The 17,685-nt window shown below is 35.7% G+C and overlaps 1 protein-coding gene across 2 annotated transcripts in view; it reads left to right on the top strand.

Annotated features, from left to right (window-relative positions):
• Nucleotides 1-17,096, top strand: part of LOC126966465 (protein rolling stone-like) — a 46,606-nt gene extending 29,510 nt beyond the window's left edge. For both annotated transcript variants that reach the window (XM_050810512.1, XM_050810513.1), the window contains exons 4-6: nt 8,453-8,593; nt 10,745-10,972; nt 14,455-17,096. In XM_050810512.1, the coding sequence (XP_050666469.1) occupies nt 8,453-8,593; nt 10,745-10,972; nt 14,455-14,603 (518 nt within the window). In that variant the 3' untranslated portion in view covers nt 14,604-17,096. The remainder of the gene's footprint in view (nt 1-8,452; nt 8,594-10,744; nt 10,973-14,454) is intronic.
• The last annotated feature ends 589 nt before the right edge of the window (nt 17,097-17,685 follow it).

The following is a 17,685-nucleotide window of genomic DNA, read 5'->3' as shown; positions in this document are numbered from 1 at the left end:
CTATTGTGAATCTAAACCATTCTCGAATCCACCTGAAGATACACAGAAAGCTTCATTAAAATCGGTCCAGCCGTTTAGGATGGGTTCAGTATTTATGTTGAAAGGTATTTTTACCAATTCCTTTAAATATGATAATATTATACTTAGGTGTTGAATGAATTTATCGAAATAAAGAACACGTCACTCTGTCACCTAGCTGTCAAAAACTCAAGTGTCACTACGGTAAGCTCTGTCATTATTTTTCCCGCTATAAAATCTCGCTCTGGCCGTCTCTGTGGTAATTAAATAAAACAAGTATTGAGTCTTTTCAAGTATTTTATTTGTTCAATCTTTCATGAGGATTAAAACTAATAAAATTTAATAAATTAATTTAGTATAAATTAATAGAATATTTAAATTCTTTCTTAAGTTTTTAAAACAAACAAGCTTTTTAACAAGCTCATTAATTAATTAAAATTAAAATTAAATTAATCATCATTTTACCTGGAACGTCCACTGCTGCACAAAGGCCTCCCACAAAGCTATGTGCCCTGCCCGCTGCCAATTCAGTTTCGTAACCATCTGAGCCATGTCTGTGCCTTTTTTTTCTACGGATCTCCACATTTCTGATTCGATCTCGCAGGGAAAAATATGTGGTTTTCCATATTATAAAGGCTCGAATAGACGTACATATGAATTCTGAAGCCAAAAACACATTGGTTATCAAAAAAACTTTCTTCCACGTACAACCAAGCTATGGAGTCAGCTTCCTTTTGCTGCGAGGAAGATTCTTTTCCATAAAAAAGGGTCGTCACATACCCTTTTTAGGATAAGATCAAATAATTGTCAACACCTATTACAACACCGACACTTTATAAGATTCATATTGAAAGTGTGGACTTATATTACCGCTAAATATAGCGGTTATGGACTAATAAGTCCACCTTGTGAATAGCTCGTCTTTAGTGTAATAGTTGACAATTAATTGGTTCATAAAATAATGTATTCAGTTTAATTTGTGTAATTAATCCCAGAAATCACTTTAAAAACATAAATTGTTTAGATTTGCAAGAGCGACACCACAGGTCAATTTCCTCCAACGTTTAAAGTTTGCACAAAACCAATTTGTTATGTTTTAAAGTGATAAACCTCGATATTAAAATCTTTATTTTATTTGTGTAATAAATTTAATCCCTGAAGTGAGGGTTATCACTTTGAAACACAACAGTTTTTTTCGGGAGGGTAGTCAACTATAAAGTAGATCCTGTAGATGAAGCCACAACCTGAGAGTTGAACAAAGCATACAAGATTTTATGACGATACGTCACTCGAACGGTCGGCTCATTTGGAAAGAGAGCTCGCAAAGAACGCGAGAGGTCAGGTTTGAATTCCACATCGTTCATAAAATTTTGTTTCAGTTTTATTTGTGTAATTAATACCAGTGGGAGGCTCCTTTGCATAGGAAGCCGGGTAGATTATGGGTACCACAACGGCGCCTATTTCTGCCATGAAGCAGTCATCTGTAAACATTATTGTGTTTCGGTCTGTAGGGCGCCGTAGCTACTAAAACTACTGGGCAAATGAGACTTAACATCTTATGTCTCAAGGTGACAAGCGCAATTTTAGTGCCGCTCAGAAATTTTGGGTTTTTCAAGAATCCTAAGTGGCACTGCATCGGACAAGGCGGGTAGGGCGTATCAATTACCATCAGCTGAACGTCCTGCTGGTCTCGTCTCTTATTTTCATAGCAAAAAAATAAGTACTGAACCCAGCTGCACCCTAAAAATGATCCAGATTAAAGGATCAATGTCAATATCGCGTGATAAAATTGCAAGGCATTTCGTAGAATTGTCGTTCATCGTCTTGTAGTAATTAATTTGTATCTGAGAGTCGCGCGTGCCTTGTTTAGCACTCAGAGACAAAAACACGTGCGCTGTTTGTCAGACAAATCAAACGAACGCATCACAATCACATTACGAAATGGCATCGTACTTCTTCTATTTTTACACGCTTTTTATTAGCTTCACCTGTATGTATGTTTGTTTGTAACGGACATATTTGGGCGCGATTTCGGCCCACTTTAAACGATTTCCGAAAATTTATCGAGGACCGATGACGATACATTAATTTGATAAAATTATTCCATTTTTAATTTGCAAAATAAGATTTTTGTTAATTTATATAATTTTTACATTTATTTTATCGTTGATGTTAATTAAAAATTTTAACCATTACCTTTTCAACCGTGCAAAGCGTTTTTTTAGTTTTTTTTAAACTACTTTTATTTTGAAGGATAAGTAACGACATTAGGATTTCATACATAATGATTAATGATTATCTTAATGATACCACAGACTGGGAATAGAGCGATTTATCAGGCTATTCATTTATAAATTTTTACAGTAATAACCTTAGATTGGTCTCCGCTGCGCTCCAACTAGATACCGCACTACCTTCTACTTTATTTTGCAACGAAATTTTATATATAAAAAAAGAAACACGCTAAGATTGTTGCGCCCGTTCTTCTCAGGTCTGAGGCATTAATTTCCGAATGGGTAGTAGTATTTGACTTTCAATAAGTGATATTAAATCCTATTTTGAATAAAAATATTTGAATTTGAATTTTAACAACTCTTTTGAATTTCGTAATACACTTATTGTAATCATTTTCTGGGTGGGATTGTAAATGCATAATCTCAAACAAAATGTTTTTTACTTAGATAACATTTTTTTCATCATAGTCTATTTTCCTGTCGATTATTGGAAGATATATTGATGTATTCTGCGGACAAATGACCGTTGTGTGAGTAGGACGTTAGCCACTACAATTATCCTTATTGAAGTCCAGACCACTTCAATCAATTGTAATTGTGGGAAGTCGCGATCTATATATACATAAACAATTCTAGTACATTCATGCCACATTCTATTAGAGATACCAGTAATACAAAATTATTGTTTTTAATCGTCTTAAAAAAAGGAGGAGGTTCTCAATTCGTCGGTAATTTTTATTTATGTTTGTAACCTCAACACTTTCGACTGGGTGAACCGATTTTGATAATTCTTTTTTTATTTGAAAGCTTCCCGTGTGGTCCCGTTGTAATTTGGTCTAGATCTGACATTGGCATCCATGAGAAAAATCATAAAAGTCTTAAATTTGCTATACATACGTGTCGGATCGGTAGAAAAATTGATTTCAAAATAAAAATAAGTGCATTTACTTGGTGGAAAGACAAAAGTGAAAAAAATAAACAAGTGATCTACGTCATACACTGTGGATAACGTCTAAGAATGAGTGAAAACTATATAATCAGTGAAAATAATTCGATTGTGAACTAGTCATGCTACGTCCTTATACAGATATATTATATACCATACTTAATACATTTTAAGCGAAAGATTAACTAAAAGTGAAGATAATTGTGAGCTTCGGGAGTTCGGTATCGGAAATCGTTTTTTTAAAATAAAAGTGATATAAACCCTACTTTTCCAATATCAAAGTGACTTGCAATAATAGTTCTATAACTGCACAAAGATACTAGCGACATCTGTGGAAAGCTACTCGTATCACTAATACAAATCCGAATCACGGTTTATCTGCGATCGATCCATCAAACGGCTAGTAGACTTAGTAAGAAACCATCTTCGCAAGTCGGAACAAGAAATCAAGAGGGCGCTAGCAGTATTATATCAAAGCAATCGTTTCAATATTGTACTCCGATTTAGAAAACTATCAGTATAGATTATAAGAAATGGATGAAATTTTGCACGAGCTTCGAAAAATTCGAAAAGACTTGGACGAACAGAAAACCGCAATAGAAATAAGTGGAGAAAAGGTGACGGAAAAAGTTACGCAAAATGTGAACTCCATATTGGAAGATAAGTTTAACTTAATCAATGAAAAATACGAACATCTAAGGGAAAAATGCGAAAACCAAGATAAACGACTATATTTTCTAGAAAAACAGGCCAGAAAAAACAACATAGTGTTTTTCGGGATACAAGAAATGGAAACATCATATTCTCACCTAGAAAGTCTCATAATGAACTTTATCAAAGAACACTTCTCTCAAGAACTGGAGCGCAGGGATATTCAAGAAGTCAGAAGAATAGGCAAGAAAGGAGAGAGGCCTCGACCAATAATTGTCACCTTTTGTACACTCGGCACAAAAATTAACTTGTTTAAAAATAAAAGTGCATTAAAAAATACCGGTTACTATATAACAGAAGATTTTCCACAAAACATTTTAGAAAAGCGAAAAGAGCTTCAAGAACAAGCGAGAATCGAAAGGGAAAAGGGTAACCTTGTAAAAATAAAATACGACAAGCTTGTCATAGGTGGAAAAACCAAAACATTTGCGAAGAACAAAAGAATGCTGTCAACTTCACCTGAAAACAATACTAAAACAGGAGCCGAAATAAATACACAGGCTAGCAAGAAAAATAAATCACAAACTCAAATAAGAAGATCTTCAAGCCTATCAGAAAATATTTTAAAACCGGGCATGCTAAACTACTTGATTAACAAAAATACCAACAACTCATCAGATCAGCAGCAAAATAATAATGTTAAAATATAGCAATTACCGCCCCCCTCTCGCAACGACAATATACAACAATCACTATCAAAACATCATACTCATCTTCCAAGCCGGCTGGTCACCGTGGAAGATTATGACCGTAACCCTCCAAACAACCCTCCAAAAAACGAAAAATGTCTACAAAAAACGTTATACATCCTGACATACAACGTTAAAACACTTTCTTCATATGAACGTCTGTTAGAGCTAAACGAAGCTCTCAAAGAAGTTAAATACGACATACTAGGATTATCTGAAACAAGACGCGTTGGAGACATAATTGAAGAGCATGAAAACTTCATTTTCTGCTATACAGGCCACACACCTGGAAGACATGGCATAGGTTTTATAGTTAAATACCATCTTAAAAATAATATAGAAAGCTACCTCGGCCTTTCTGAAAGAGTAGCCATATTGAACCTGAGATTTGAGAATACTAGCTTATCCATCATTCAAGTCTACGCCCCTACTGCACAAGCAAGCGAAATGAAATCGATAACTTTTATGCGACAGTAAATAGGGCTTTAGAACTAGCACATAAAGACTTCATACTGATGGGTGACCTAAACGCTAAAATTGGAACACCAAAAAATGAGGAACATTCAATCATGAAAACGCATGGATATGGAATCAGAAATGAGAGAGGACAAAGATTAATCGAATATGCCAGTGAAAACAAACTGTCAATTATGAACACTTTCTTCAAAAAAAAAACAAAAAATAAATGGACTTGGCGATCACCAGACGGAGATACCAAAAATGAAATAGACTTTGTGCTGTCGAATCGACCACGACTGTTTAAAAACATAGAGGTACTGAACATTAATTACCCATCGGATCACAGGCCTGTAAGAGCCACAATATCATATGACACACATTTCAAAAAGAGTAGAACAAAGTTTACTAATTGTCAACAAAGCACAATAACAAGCGAAGAAGAAATCACAAAGTTTAAAGAATACTTAAGCTCCTACATATCAAAAGATAAAATGTTCGCCGAGACTATTATCCCAGTCCAGAAATACTACGATAACTTAATCAAAATCATCACCACAAGCTTGCAAAATGCCCGAGTAGCGCAAAGCGCAAAGAAAGGCCACAAAATATTTTCAGAGCGCACATTAAAACTTTTTAGAAGAAGACAAGACCTGCAAAAAAGTTCAAACAAAAACAGAGCAATAAGAAACGAAATCTCGGCGCTTTACAAACTTACCAACAAATACATAAAAAAAGACTACGCCAACCACAGATATAAAACTATTGAAAAACACCTCCACAAAACTGGAAGCACAAAAAAGGCATATAAGGAGCTGAAACCAAATAAAACTTGGATCAAAGAGCTGAAACGAGACGTGATAACCATAAACAACCGCGGTAACATCATCAACATAGCGACAGAGTTTTATAGGAATTTATACAGCACTAACGAGCCAGAAGAAACTAACCACGAAAACCATAATACCAACAGTGATGGTAATATACCAAAAAGACCACAAATTGAAGAAAGTGACGTCATCGAGGCACTGAACAAACTAAAACTAGACAAAAGCCCAGGATCGGACAATCTAGCAAACGAGACTCTAAAGTCAGCTGCCCCGATATTATCTATACCCTTTACAAACTTATTCAACTCTATCCTCGAATCTGGAGAGACACCCACGCCATTGCGTAATAATAATAAAATAACATAATAAAATAATATTAGATTCAGACCATTGTCTGAATCTAATATTATTTTATTATATAAAAAAGGCGACCCGAAAGATATTGGGAACTATAGACCTATAAGTCTGCTGTCGAGTGCATATAAGCTATTTTCTACAATCCTGACCAAAAAAATTAGCTCTACCTTAGAAACAAGACAACCCGCCGAGCAGGCAGGATTCAGGAAAAGCTTCTCTACCATCGACCATATTCACACACTCGAACTCCTCATCGAGAAATATCAAGAGAGAAGTAGACCATTGTACTTGGCATTTATTGATTACAGAAAAGCATTCGATTCGGTGTCACACAACTATATCTGGGAAGCTCTAGCAAAGCAGGACGTGGAAAACGAATTTATAAGAGTAATCAAAAGCATATACAGAAAGAGCAAAAGCAGAATTAAATTAGAAACAGCCGGTCCTTGGTTTCCTATAAAGAGAGGCGTAAGACAGGGGGATCCATTGTCACCTATACTATTTATAGCCACATTAGAATCGATAATAAGTAAGCTTGACTGGAATGAACGTGGTATAAAAATAAAAACTAAGTATTTAAGCCACCTCCGTTTTGCCGACGACTTGGTGCTGATATCAGAGAAAGGAAAAGAACTACAGTACATGGTAGAGTCACTAAACCAAGCTAGCAAACTCGCCGGACTAGAAATGAACCTCTCTAAAACTATGGTAATGACCAACAGCGCCAAAGTACAAATATACGTCGATAACGAGCGTCTCCATTATACCGAGAAATACATCTACCTAGGCAAGCAAATAAGCTTCGACAGATCAAACCAGGAGATTGAGCGCAGAGCTCAGTTAACATGGAACAAATACTGGAGCTTAAAGGAAATATTTAAGAGCAACATGCCAATCCACCTAAAGACTAAGGTTATGAATTCTTGCCTTATTCCTTGTCTGACCTATGCTTGTCAGACATGGAAATTTAACAAAAATGTCATAAATAAAATAACAACGTGCCAACGGGGAATGGAGCGGAGTATGTTAAATATAAAAAGAATAAACAAAATAAGGCATTCAAAAATACGCAACACCACAAAAGCAATAGATGGTCTAGCACAAGCTCGTGCATTAAAATGGAAGTGGGCAGGACACATAGCACGCCTGCAAGATCAAAGGTGCACAAAAAGAGCGACAGAATGGAGGGGGCCAGTGGGCAAAAGAAAGAAAGGGAGACCTTGCAACAGATGGGAGGACGAAATTAAACACACAGCGGGTCCAAACTGGATACAAATAGCGCAATCCAGAGGAAACTGGCTCAATTTGGAGGAGGCCTATACCTGCAGAGGGGTTCTTGCAGAATAAAATGCATAAAAATTAATTCCTTTTTATAAAACTAACATAATAACTAAACTAACTAACTACTTAATCATTTTTCTTATTGATACTAACAAAACTAATCGACTTTGTAAACAGCATTTCTGTTAGAAATAAAAGGCTTTTTTATTTTTATTTTTATTTTATTATACAATCTAATTCTAGTTACGATTATTGTAGTTTTTGGAGTCGGTTTCATCCAAGATAGGCTTGTAACTACATACATAGTTATAGGTAAGATGTGCTTGAGTCGTGAGGAGGTGAGATGCGAGAGCGGGTAGCGGCGAAAGGACACCGATTCCAAAAATTACTATAATCGTAACTAGAATTATACTGTAGAAAAATACGCAATTATTTTTATACTGTTTAGTGCATATTATATCTATTATTTTGGAATAGTGTTTTTGAAGTCGGTTGTTTTTTTGCTAAAAATTTTTAGGGCGATGTAAGAGACTTTTCTTGGGAATGAGTGCCGCTGATCATGGCCACATACTCTAAGAAATGCCTATTACTAATGAGCATAGCTTGTCCAATTGTCTCATTATTTCTATTGTTTTTATTTGGCTTTGTGGCCTTTGCTATTTAATTCAGTCATGTTATTTTATGTTCTTTTTTCGATTGCTTGATTTTTCTCAGTAATCATTTTTTTACGTACAATAAATGTAATAGTTCTGAAGTGTTAAATTTTTATGCTATATAAATTGTCATTTTTGAATATATTATCGCAATATGTAATTACTGGGCTGGTGAGACTTAATATCTCATGTCTCAAAGTGACAAGCAGTATAAGTTATCTTTTATCCTGGTAACATTAAAAAAAAATCAAATAGATTATTTTCTTTATGATCCCAGCTTGTGACGATGAGGAGATCCCGCTGCCGCGGCGACAGAAGACCCCAGTGCTATGTCGGCTGTACTGGCTGTCACACAATATTGCCACAGACCTGGCCTTCGTCATCACTCTCGTGTATTGGACCTTAGTGCACGATCCTAGTAAGTAATGCCAACTTCTATAAAAACTCGTTGAGCTATGTTCGCTTGGTCAGACACACGCGCCGATGAGTCACTTTCACTTTCAGTTGCTACTAGTTTCTAGCTTCCAGCTATACTCGCTTCTCATTCATCGCTGACGGTGGAACAAGTGCCTTAACACTGAAATCTCTCATTGTCGACAGACCTGAATGTCGGTGCCAAGCCAAATGTAAACGCAGGTAAGTACCGACACTCGCCACGCGTGACTTTGAGCGGGATATCTTCGTCTAGAACAAAACAACCTTAGCGGGCAGGCACGGGCTTAAACCCTATCAATAGGTAGTACTTTATTAATAGTTGCGAGATATTCCCAATACAAGTGTCCTAAGACAACTTACTGGGAAGTCTCAACCACTTAAAAAATGTAAATGTAATATTTGAAATAACTGATATTTATTATTATTTATTAATAGTAAAAGTGTTGGCAATAAAGTTTTCCATAGGACCTGAATAAAATTATATCTTTATTTAGTCATTTTTTACTTTTCAGTTTTTAAGGTCGGAATTTTTTAAACGTAAGTTTTTTTTTGGTTTACATTATCTTCCAACTATGCTAAAGTTACAAGAGTACTCAAGATTTTCTTTTTAATATTTCATTTTTTTGTGCTGTTCTTGTTCCTTCGATAATTATGACAAAATGGGCTATTTTTTATTCTTCTTTCTCCTTCTTTATCCTCGCGCTTAATCAATATTCGCCAGGACGTTCTGTCCTGGGTCGTCTGCGGATCTATGTTTGGGGAATTGCCACATTTAAGACCGTATAATTATTGTGCATCCTACATGACGTCACACACCCTAAGTATTCCCATTGGAATTGTGAAAGGTGAGGATACCTACAACGATTAACCTGCCTTCGATATTCGGGAGTTTAGCTCAACTTAAATTAGATGCTCGAGGCCCTTTAGAGGCGGAGAGTCCTCATTTAAGTAGGGTAGGTCTTTCACCAGGAGTGTAAGGGCCTTAAGGCATCCCGTTGTCACAACAGCACTAGCTTTACGCTACAGAAGGATCTGCATAGGGTTTTCATAGGTCTCTTGGCAGGATAGGCTGCATAGGCTGACGCACTGAAATTGTGCCTTTTTTGGCTTGCAATGGAAACCCTTGATGCTTCGTCTTCAAATCTTGCACAGAGTTCTGCATAGTCTACCAGCCTCCGATCAGCAACTTAGTTTGCCTATAGCTCCATAACGAGGTCCAACAAGCTACACCGACTTCCTGATGATTTTAGAAAGTTAGGTTTCGTCAAAAAGTTTAAAATCGTATTGGGAACATAAAATGTACTAAAATTAGATAATCGAAGTCGCAGAAGAAGAGCAATTAGTTCAAAGATGAGCCGTGTTTTTATTTCTTAATATTTTAATACTATAAATTTTTTAAACGAATTATTAGTTTAATTGATTTTACGTTTAAGACATTAATTAAATAATTACAGAAAATTTAAACTTGAGTATGGCACTCTTATAACTTTAGCGTTCCCGTTGGAGGATAATGTAAAACAAATATGGTATAAAAATTGAATGAACCACATCAATGTAGATGTCGCGTACAGTTATTTGCTCTTGGGCGTCACGAGCTATCCTGACTAAAATCGGCAGGCCGTATCAGTCGTCACGCCAGCATTAATGAAGTCATCTGCAGGGCATTTGCCGCTCTTAATATACGAGCTATTTTAGAGCCAAATGGTACTAAACGCCGCGATGGCAAGCGACCTGATGGAATGACGCTGGTGGCTTGGCCACGGCGAAGGGCGGTGGTAGTGTGAGACGCGACTTGCGTCGGCACTCTGGCTCCTTATCATGTCCTAGTTACGTCAGTTGTTGCTGGGACTGCTGCTTCGACTGCCGAATACAGCAAGCGTCGCAAATATCTTACATCTTTGTGCCGTTTGGTGTCGAGACACTTGGCCCGTGGGTCCGAGAGGCGCGGAGAATGTACAAACCAAGCTCTGGCAGCTAATTCGGTCAACGGTTCAGCCTAGCTATCCAACGTGGAAATGCTGCCAGTATTCTTGGTACGCCTCCCCGTAATGATAGTTTTAATTTTATGTAATCATAGTATTGTAAATATAGTTATAAGATTTCTTATGTTTGAATAAATTAAATTAAATTACAGAAATACATGAAATCAACGCGCTAAACATTTTGGTCCACGGCTGTAACTCTCTGGTGATGATAATTGAGCTGGTTATGACAGCGCACCCCATCAGAGCCACGCATGCCATATTCGGCGCCGGCGCAGGTCTCATGTACGGGATCTTCAGCGCGCTCTACTGGGCAGTGGGTGGGACTGATAAAATTGGGCTCTCAGCCATTTACCCAGCACTTGATTGGAATAAGCCTGGTGAGATTTTCTTCTAATGCGTCCGAGTTAAAGCCTAAACACATGGTCGGATTTGGTACGACGTAACCATCGGACTCGGTCCGGTAGCGGACCATATTCGATATAGTTCATCGCACAAGATTATTATTAATACCGTCCGGCCGTACCAAATCCGACTATGTGTTTAGGCTATAAAATTGAACTAAGTCAAATATTTATATATGCCACATATATAAATATTTAAGGCTTTTAAGTAAGTAGTAGGCTATCTTTTTTAGCTCTATTTGGCGTTTACTACTTTAAGGTTTATAAAAAAAGTATGACTATCTAAGGCAATTACGTGTACCATTCGTCTGTCCTCGGTGGCACAACAGGTAGAACCGTTGACTCTCAACAAGGTGCCCCCGGTTCGGTACATTTATTCAAAGTCAAAAGTCAAAGTCAAATAAACTTTATTGAATTAGGCTTAAACTAAACGCTTTTGAATCATCACTACAAATATTTCTTTTAAGTTACTGAATTTATCATATTATGTTCTTAAAAAGTTGAGCCCTCGAGAAGAACATATAAGAAACTCAACAGCCACTCTTTTCAATCAAATAGAGTATTTTATAAAGGCTGTAATATAACATAACAAATTAGTTTGTAAGGTGTTGCATCCAATATGTGAGTCGTGTTTATAAGGTTCTTAGATGCTTTATACGATTGGCAACGCCCTTAATTCGCCACTTAATTTAAATCTATTTAATATAATTACCATTTTCTCGTGGAACCAAAGCATTTACAATACCAACGCGTCATTATCGTCTTTTAAGTTATTGGATGTTTAACCATATGGCAAATTTAGAGCAATTCATAAGTGGCAATGAAAACCAACGTAATTCTATTTCTATTTCAAAACTGATTTGCATAAACAATAAAAATGTACGTACACGTGTTGCTAGTGAGTTGTTGCGGCCGAATTTCAACTCGTCAGTTATTTTTTTATTTTCGTTTAGATATGTGTAAACATTACGGTCATATTACTATCATCATATTATATGACGTCATTTGTAAACGAGAATATGAAACTAATCACTCACAAATTAATATATAAGGCAGTCCCGTCTCTTATTATCTAGTATTTACATCCTCTTTGGTAATTGTATTTACGAATCTAGTGAAGGCAATGTGTGTGATGAACTTGCTTTAACGCCACCTGAGGGCCTACCATCAACTTTTAATAAGCGATGCGATTCCGATGCAGTTCAGTTTAGGTACCTAAACTGAATCACTAAAATTCGTACCATGAAGTGCCTTTTACTGAATGGCATTTGGATCGCATGAAGAATGAACGAAATAAATTTGTCTGTGGTCCGCGGTGTGAGAAGGAGATCACGCTCTAGAGTCGTTGTATAACTTTGTCTCTCTTACTCGAACCATATGCGTTGCGTTTCGAAACCTAAAATGATATGATTTTAGCAGTTTTTTGCATAGAAAATACTGAAAGTACATTTTCAAATTGCGCTTTATAGCGTCAAATTATAAACCACTAAGCCCTTTTTTGTACTTATTAAATAATAGTAATATAAATAAATATAGTTCTATGAATTACAAATTAAATGTTTGCTTAGACACGTTCGTAAAAATAACGAGGTATCAACGCACCCATGTTTGTTTTGACAGGAGCACAGAGTACATTTTTCTTAATTGTCTGCCTCGTCTTTAGTATTTTCATTTTTGGAATTTATTTTCAGTATTTTGTTTTACAAAAAAGTCTCATATTTCATCTATAAAATTTTCCTTTTCTGTATGTTTTCAATATTTTTTAAAAGTTATTAACAACACGATTCACTTTCCTCTAAGGAAGTAGCAACTTTTTTCGAATCGCCCACTTTGGCATATAAGCTATCCAGTTTAGGTTGAAATATTACCTCATGGTAGAAATGAATAAACGAACTAAATCAGTTTGCGATTCAATTGACATAATTTTTTACATTCAATTGACATCATTGCGATTTAATCAGTTGATTTGACGTCAACCTAAATTAGATAGCTCTAATCACGTCGTGATACGAAATAGCAAAGCAGTACATTTTAGGTTCATAGTAGGCCCCTGAAATTAAAGAGCTGGCAAGAGCCGCTTAGTTTTAATTTCCGCGCATTATTTGAGAAAAGTACTAAACAGTTTGGCGACAAGTATGCACACGTGCGTCCATCAAACTGCCTCTCTTGCTGGCCGCTGCAGTAATTTTACAAAATTCTTCATTATAGTCCGCTGCAAATTTAGCAGCGAAAATAAAACATCAATTACCATTATATTCAGAAACGTAAAGCTTACTGTAACCTACTCACTAAGAATTAAACACACACACTTTACTTTCAATTTTTATTCTTTACTAGCTGACCCGGCAAACGTTGTTTTGCCATATAAACTATTTTTAGATATAGACAGTTTCTTGGACATCACAACATTACCTTATTTATCTATATATATATATATATATATATATATCTATATTACTTTATTTAATAAACGTAGCCTAACTTACTCCTTATTACATCAGCTACCTGCCAATAAAATTCCCATCAAAATCGGTCCAGCCATTTCAGAGACAGACAGACAAAAATAGTAAAAAATTATATTTTGGTGTATGTACCTGTATGTATATGCATATACATGTAAAAAAAACGGTTATTTCAATATTACAAACAGACACTCCAATTTTATTTATATGTATAGATAATTATGTTTCATTTGTCGAGGAATCATTGACCCCGAAAACACAGATTTAACTAGTTTCGGGATCAGAGGTCCACCCCTTTTAATATCACTGCAAAACTGTTTTTGAATGTTATTACAATTAAAAATAAAAACATTTATTTATTTATTTATTTAACCAATAAATCCCCTATCCTTACAGAGTGACCTATTGCGATTGAGGCTTGACTTAAATTGAAGTATTTAGATTAATATAAACATAAATCTTAGAGCTACTACTAACATGTAAATAATTAGTATTATATAACAAACATTGTAAATTTAGTTATTTAATTTATTTGCAGTGAGCGTAAAAAATTAAAATTAAATATTATTATTATTATAATATCCACTAGCAACGCTGTACATATTTCCTAGTGCTGGACTTTCCTAGTTGAGAGCAAAACTTACTAAAACAAAACTCTTACCAGTGGGAGGCTCCTTTGCACCAAATGCCGGCTAGGCTATGGGTACCACAACGGTGCCTATTTGCCGTGAAGCAGTAATATGAAAGCACTACTGTGTTTCGATATGAATGTGCCGTAGCTAGTGAAATTACTGGGCAAATAAAACTTGACAACTTATGTCTCGAGCGCAGTTGTAGTGCCGCTCAGAATATTTGTGTTTTTCAACAATCCTGAGCGGCACTGCATTGTAAACGGCAGGGCGTTCAGCTGCTGGTTATTGATATAACTACTAGTCCTATTCGTCTCGTCCCTTAGTTTCATAAAAAAAAAACTTATCTGACTTTGCTTCGTTTCAGGATCTGCATTTGCTTTCGTCGCCCTCTGCGCGGTGGTGATGATATTCGCACACATCATCGCCACGTGCCTGGCGCTGCTGAGGATGAGGATCGCGGCGAGACTTCGACCATCCTCACACCTGGATAAGTATACCCTGCCGACACACTGAAGGTTGAGGAAACGGGACTAGACAAAGCTCATGTGGCTTCAAAAATTGAAGCATTCGTTTTGGAGTTTAAAAATATGTTTCGTTTAAATAATTCACAGGTGTTCGACCAATTCTCGAAACAGCACATGACAAAAACAATTTATTTTTAAATTTCATTTAGTTTGTACGCTTAATATTATTATTATATTTGTTGCATAAATGCAATGCGGATTATTTTTAAGATACGAGTGATAGAAAGACATTTTAGTAAAATGGTTATGAACCTTATCCGATAATTAGTTGTAACCTGTTAGAGATCATTGATTTAGGAAGGAGTTCTGTTAGGGGTCATTGAATGCTTTTAAAAATGTTTGTAAAACTGTATTATTAATAATTGAATAATTAATAACATAAAAAACAAAAATGGCAATACAATACTCAAATGGCGAATAGTAAGTCTAACAAAACTCGTTACGAAGACTTTAACCAATACAGAGGCATTCGCGTGTAAATATTTCAAGTGTATCTGAATGTAAAATAGTAGGTAGTAAAAATAAATAATTATATCATTCCTTCTGTATAATAAAACAATGTTTTGAATTCATACCTAAATATGCCTATAGACTAAGAAAATTTATGCGTCTAGATAGACTAGGACAGCTGTGAAGTCGTCCAAAAAAAATAGTGGCAAACTGTTAACCTCAGTTCTTTGCAAAAGCACACACACTATAACAATATGACTAATGTATCGTGAGTATAAGACGTGGCTTTCAAGTACAGTAAGAAACCTGGGCTGTTGTGATGCGTTGCCTTTAGCAAGAGACTATCTAGATGTACAAATTATCTAAGCCTTTAAGTGCGTTATGAATATGATTGAGGTTGCAGTGACTTTTTCCGCTACTCGCTGTAGGAGTATTGGGCAATGGATAGAGAATGGTAAATGCATTAACAACATTTTTCCCACGTCCTTAAATGGAACTTTGATTTTATCTAATGCATAATGAAACAGTTCTCGCTTTTACGTTAGAGCGTATTTAGTCTGAACATTTGTCTCTGAATTGATGAATTCTGATTATGCTTATACGGAGTAACAGTAGCAAACTAACCACCTAATTTATAATGCACCCTCATTTAGTGCTCGACCGACGGTCAGCGCTGATGTTGGTCAAGCGTAGCTCGTATCTGTACGCGCTGACCATATTGCGTGTGCTCAGCTGACAGCAAACATGATTGCGCGTGTACAATTGCAGTATCCGCCATAGCGCTGTCAGCGGACCGACGTACGCTCGACCGACGATTCTTGACGCGACGTAGCTCTACGCGCGTAGGGATTCGGTAGCGCTGGATTGTATGCGTTCATATGTTTTCATTGATATAGCTACGCTTGACCGACGTCAGCGCTGACCATCGGTCGAGCACTAAATACAGCCTTTAGTAATGATTGCATTGATCACAAAATTGCTATTTACTACCACTTTAGGAAAGTGCACTTGCTATCCTCGAAATAGTGCACAAGAAAACTCATTCCACAGTTCGATTACACGTGGCAGGAAAGTCGTTGAAAACCTCAATTATTTAGCATAGCGACGCGGTAAATTCTGAATATTGGCAGCAACTTTAAAAAAGCAGTTATCATTTTTTGGCATTGTTATTTCCAACAAATCGTTAGGTGTATAATGTTAGAACCTAACCTTCATTGTTGACGCACTTGAACACCGTTGTTGTCAAAAAGAGGTTTCGGTCTAAAGACCGATAAACCACAGTTTAACACAACTACTTATATCGAATCGACGATTAAATTTCACTTACCAAATAAAGCTAAAATGAAGAAGCCAATTTATTTGTAGCATTTTCTTGCATTTAATGTGATTGAATCCTCTAAAGGAAGCTCTAGTAGTAGTAGTATCTAGCAGTTATTAGAAATGACATCAAAAAGAATTCTAAAGGAATCAATTTTGAGAAAATAAATGCCTTTTATGCCTTTTTATGCCTTCTGTATCAAAATGACGTATTGGATATTAAAAAAGCAATTAACGCATAACAAATCAAAATTTGACACACATTATCGAATAGCCAGGTTTCCTATTCGCAAGTATATTCTTAAGTTTATGATTCAATTAAAAGTAGAGGAACCCACCTCTATAGATTGCTATATTCCTGTATATGTGTTAGGTAGGTCACGTTTTTTGTAAATATTTAATTGAAAGCAATTGTCAATTAAGGGTATAAAGCTAGTGCCGTTTCAGTATACTAATAAGGTAACTGGTTATAACCAGCTCAAAGGGGACTGTTAATTATAAATGTAAATAATGTCTATGTGTATTGAATGTGTGTGTTATATAAGGTCAAACCGCACTTGTATGTGACGTGCCGTTTCTTGAGCGCTTTTTGGTTGTTTTTTGATTGAATGGAACGAGACAATGGTACGTGTGAATGCCTTCCCCCATTTTACTGTCAAAAAATTAAATTAATTTCACCTTAGTGCAACAGCTATTTCCTTTAGTTTTCTTTTTAATACTGCTGCCAATCGTCTGATTGGCAGCAGTATTAAAAGCTACAAGGCAATTATTATTACATCTATCTATCTCGATAGATGTGATAATAATTGCCTTGTAGCTCGGCTCTTTCTAGATAATGTGAGCTCAAGATTCAACTAATGGAAAATACATAATATTTATATGGACTCTACTTCAAGTTATATTGAGAGTAGTCTTTGAACTCGAAACGTATAAGAATAATATTAGTCTGAATTAGTTCGTTATCATTATTTACCATAATAAAATTAAATTAATGCATGCACACGTACAATAACATCGATTTAGTAACGGCAATAATTTTATTTGTTATGTGCTCTGTACATGTATGGAATTCAATGTGGAGTTTGACTCAAACTCTTTATAATTTTGTGTTAGAAATTAAATAATATCATATTGGTATCAGGTTGTGCGCGGATTGTTGGAAGTTAATTTTGGAATTGTTGGAAGAAAATCTATTATTATCTTCTTAGAAATTTTTATTAGTACGTTTTCTTGTGTGGGTTTTTACGGAACAAAAATTTTATAAATTCAACAATTGATATATTATAGCGCGTTATAGTACGCAT

This window comes from Leptidea sinapis, chromosome 10, assembly GCF_905404315.1.
Source record: "Leptidea sinapis chromosome 10, ilLepSina1.1, whole genome shotgun sequence".
Taxonomy (NCBI): Eukaryota; Metazoa; Arthropoda; class Insecta; order Lepidoptera; family Pieridae; genus Leptidea; species Leptidea sinapis.
This window is presented reverse-complemented; position numbering and strand designations above follow the sequence as displayed.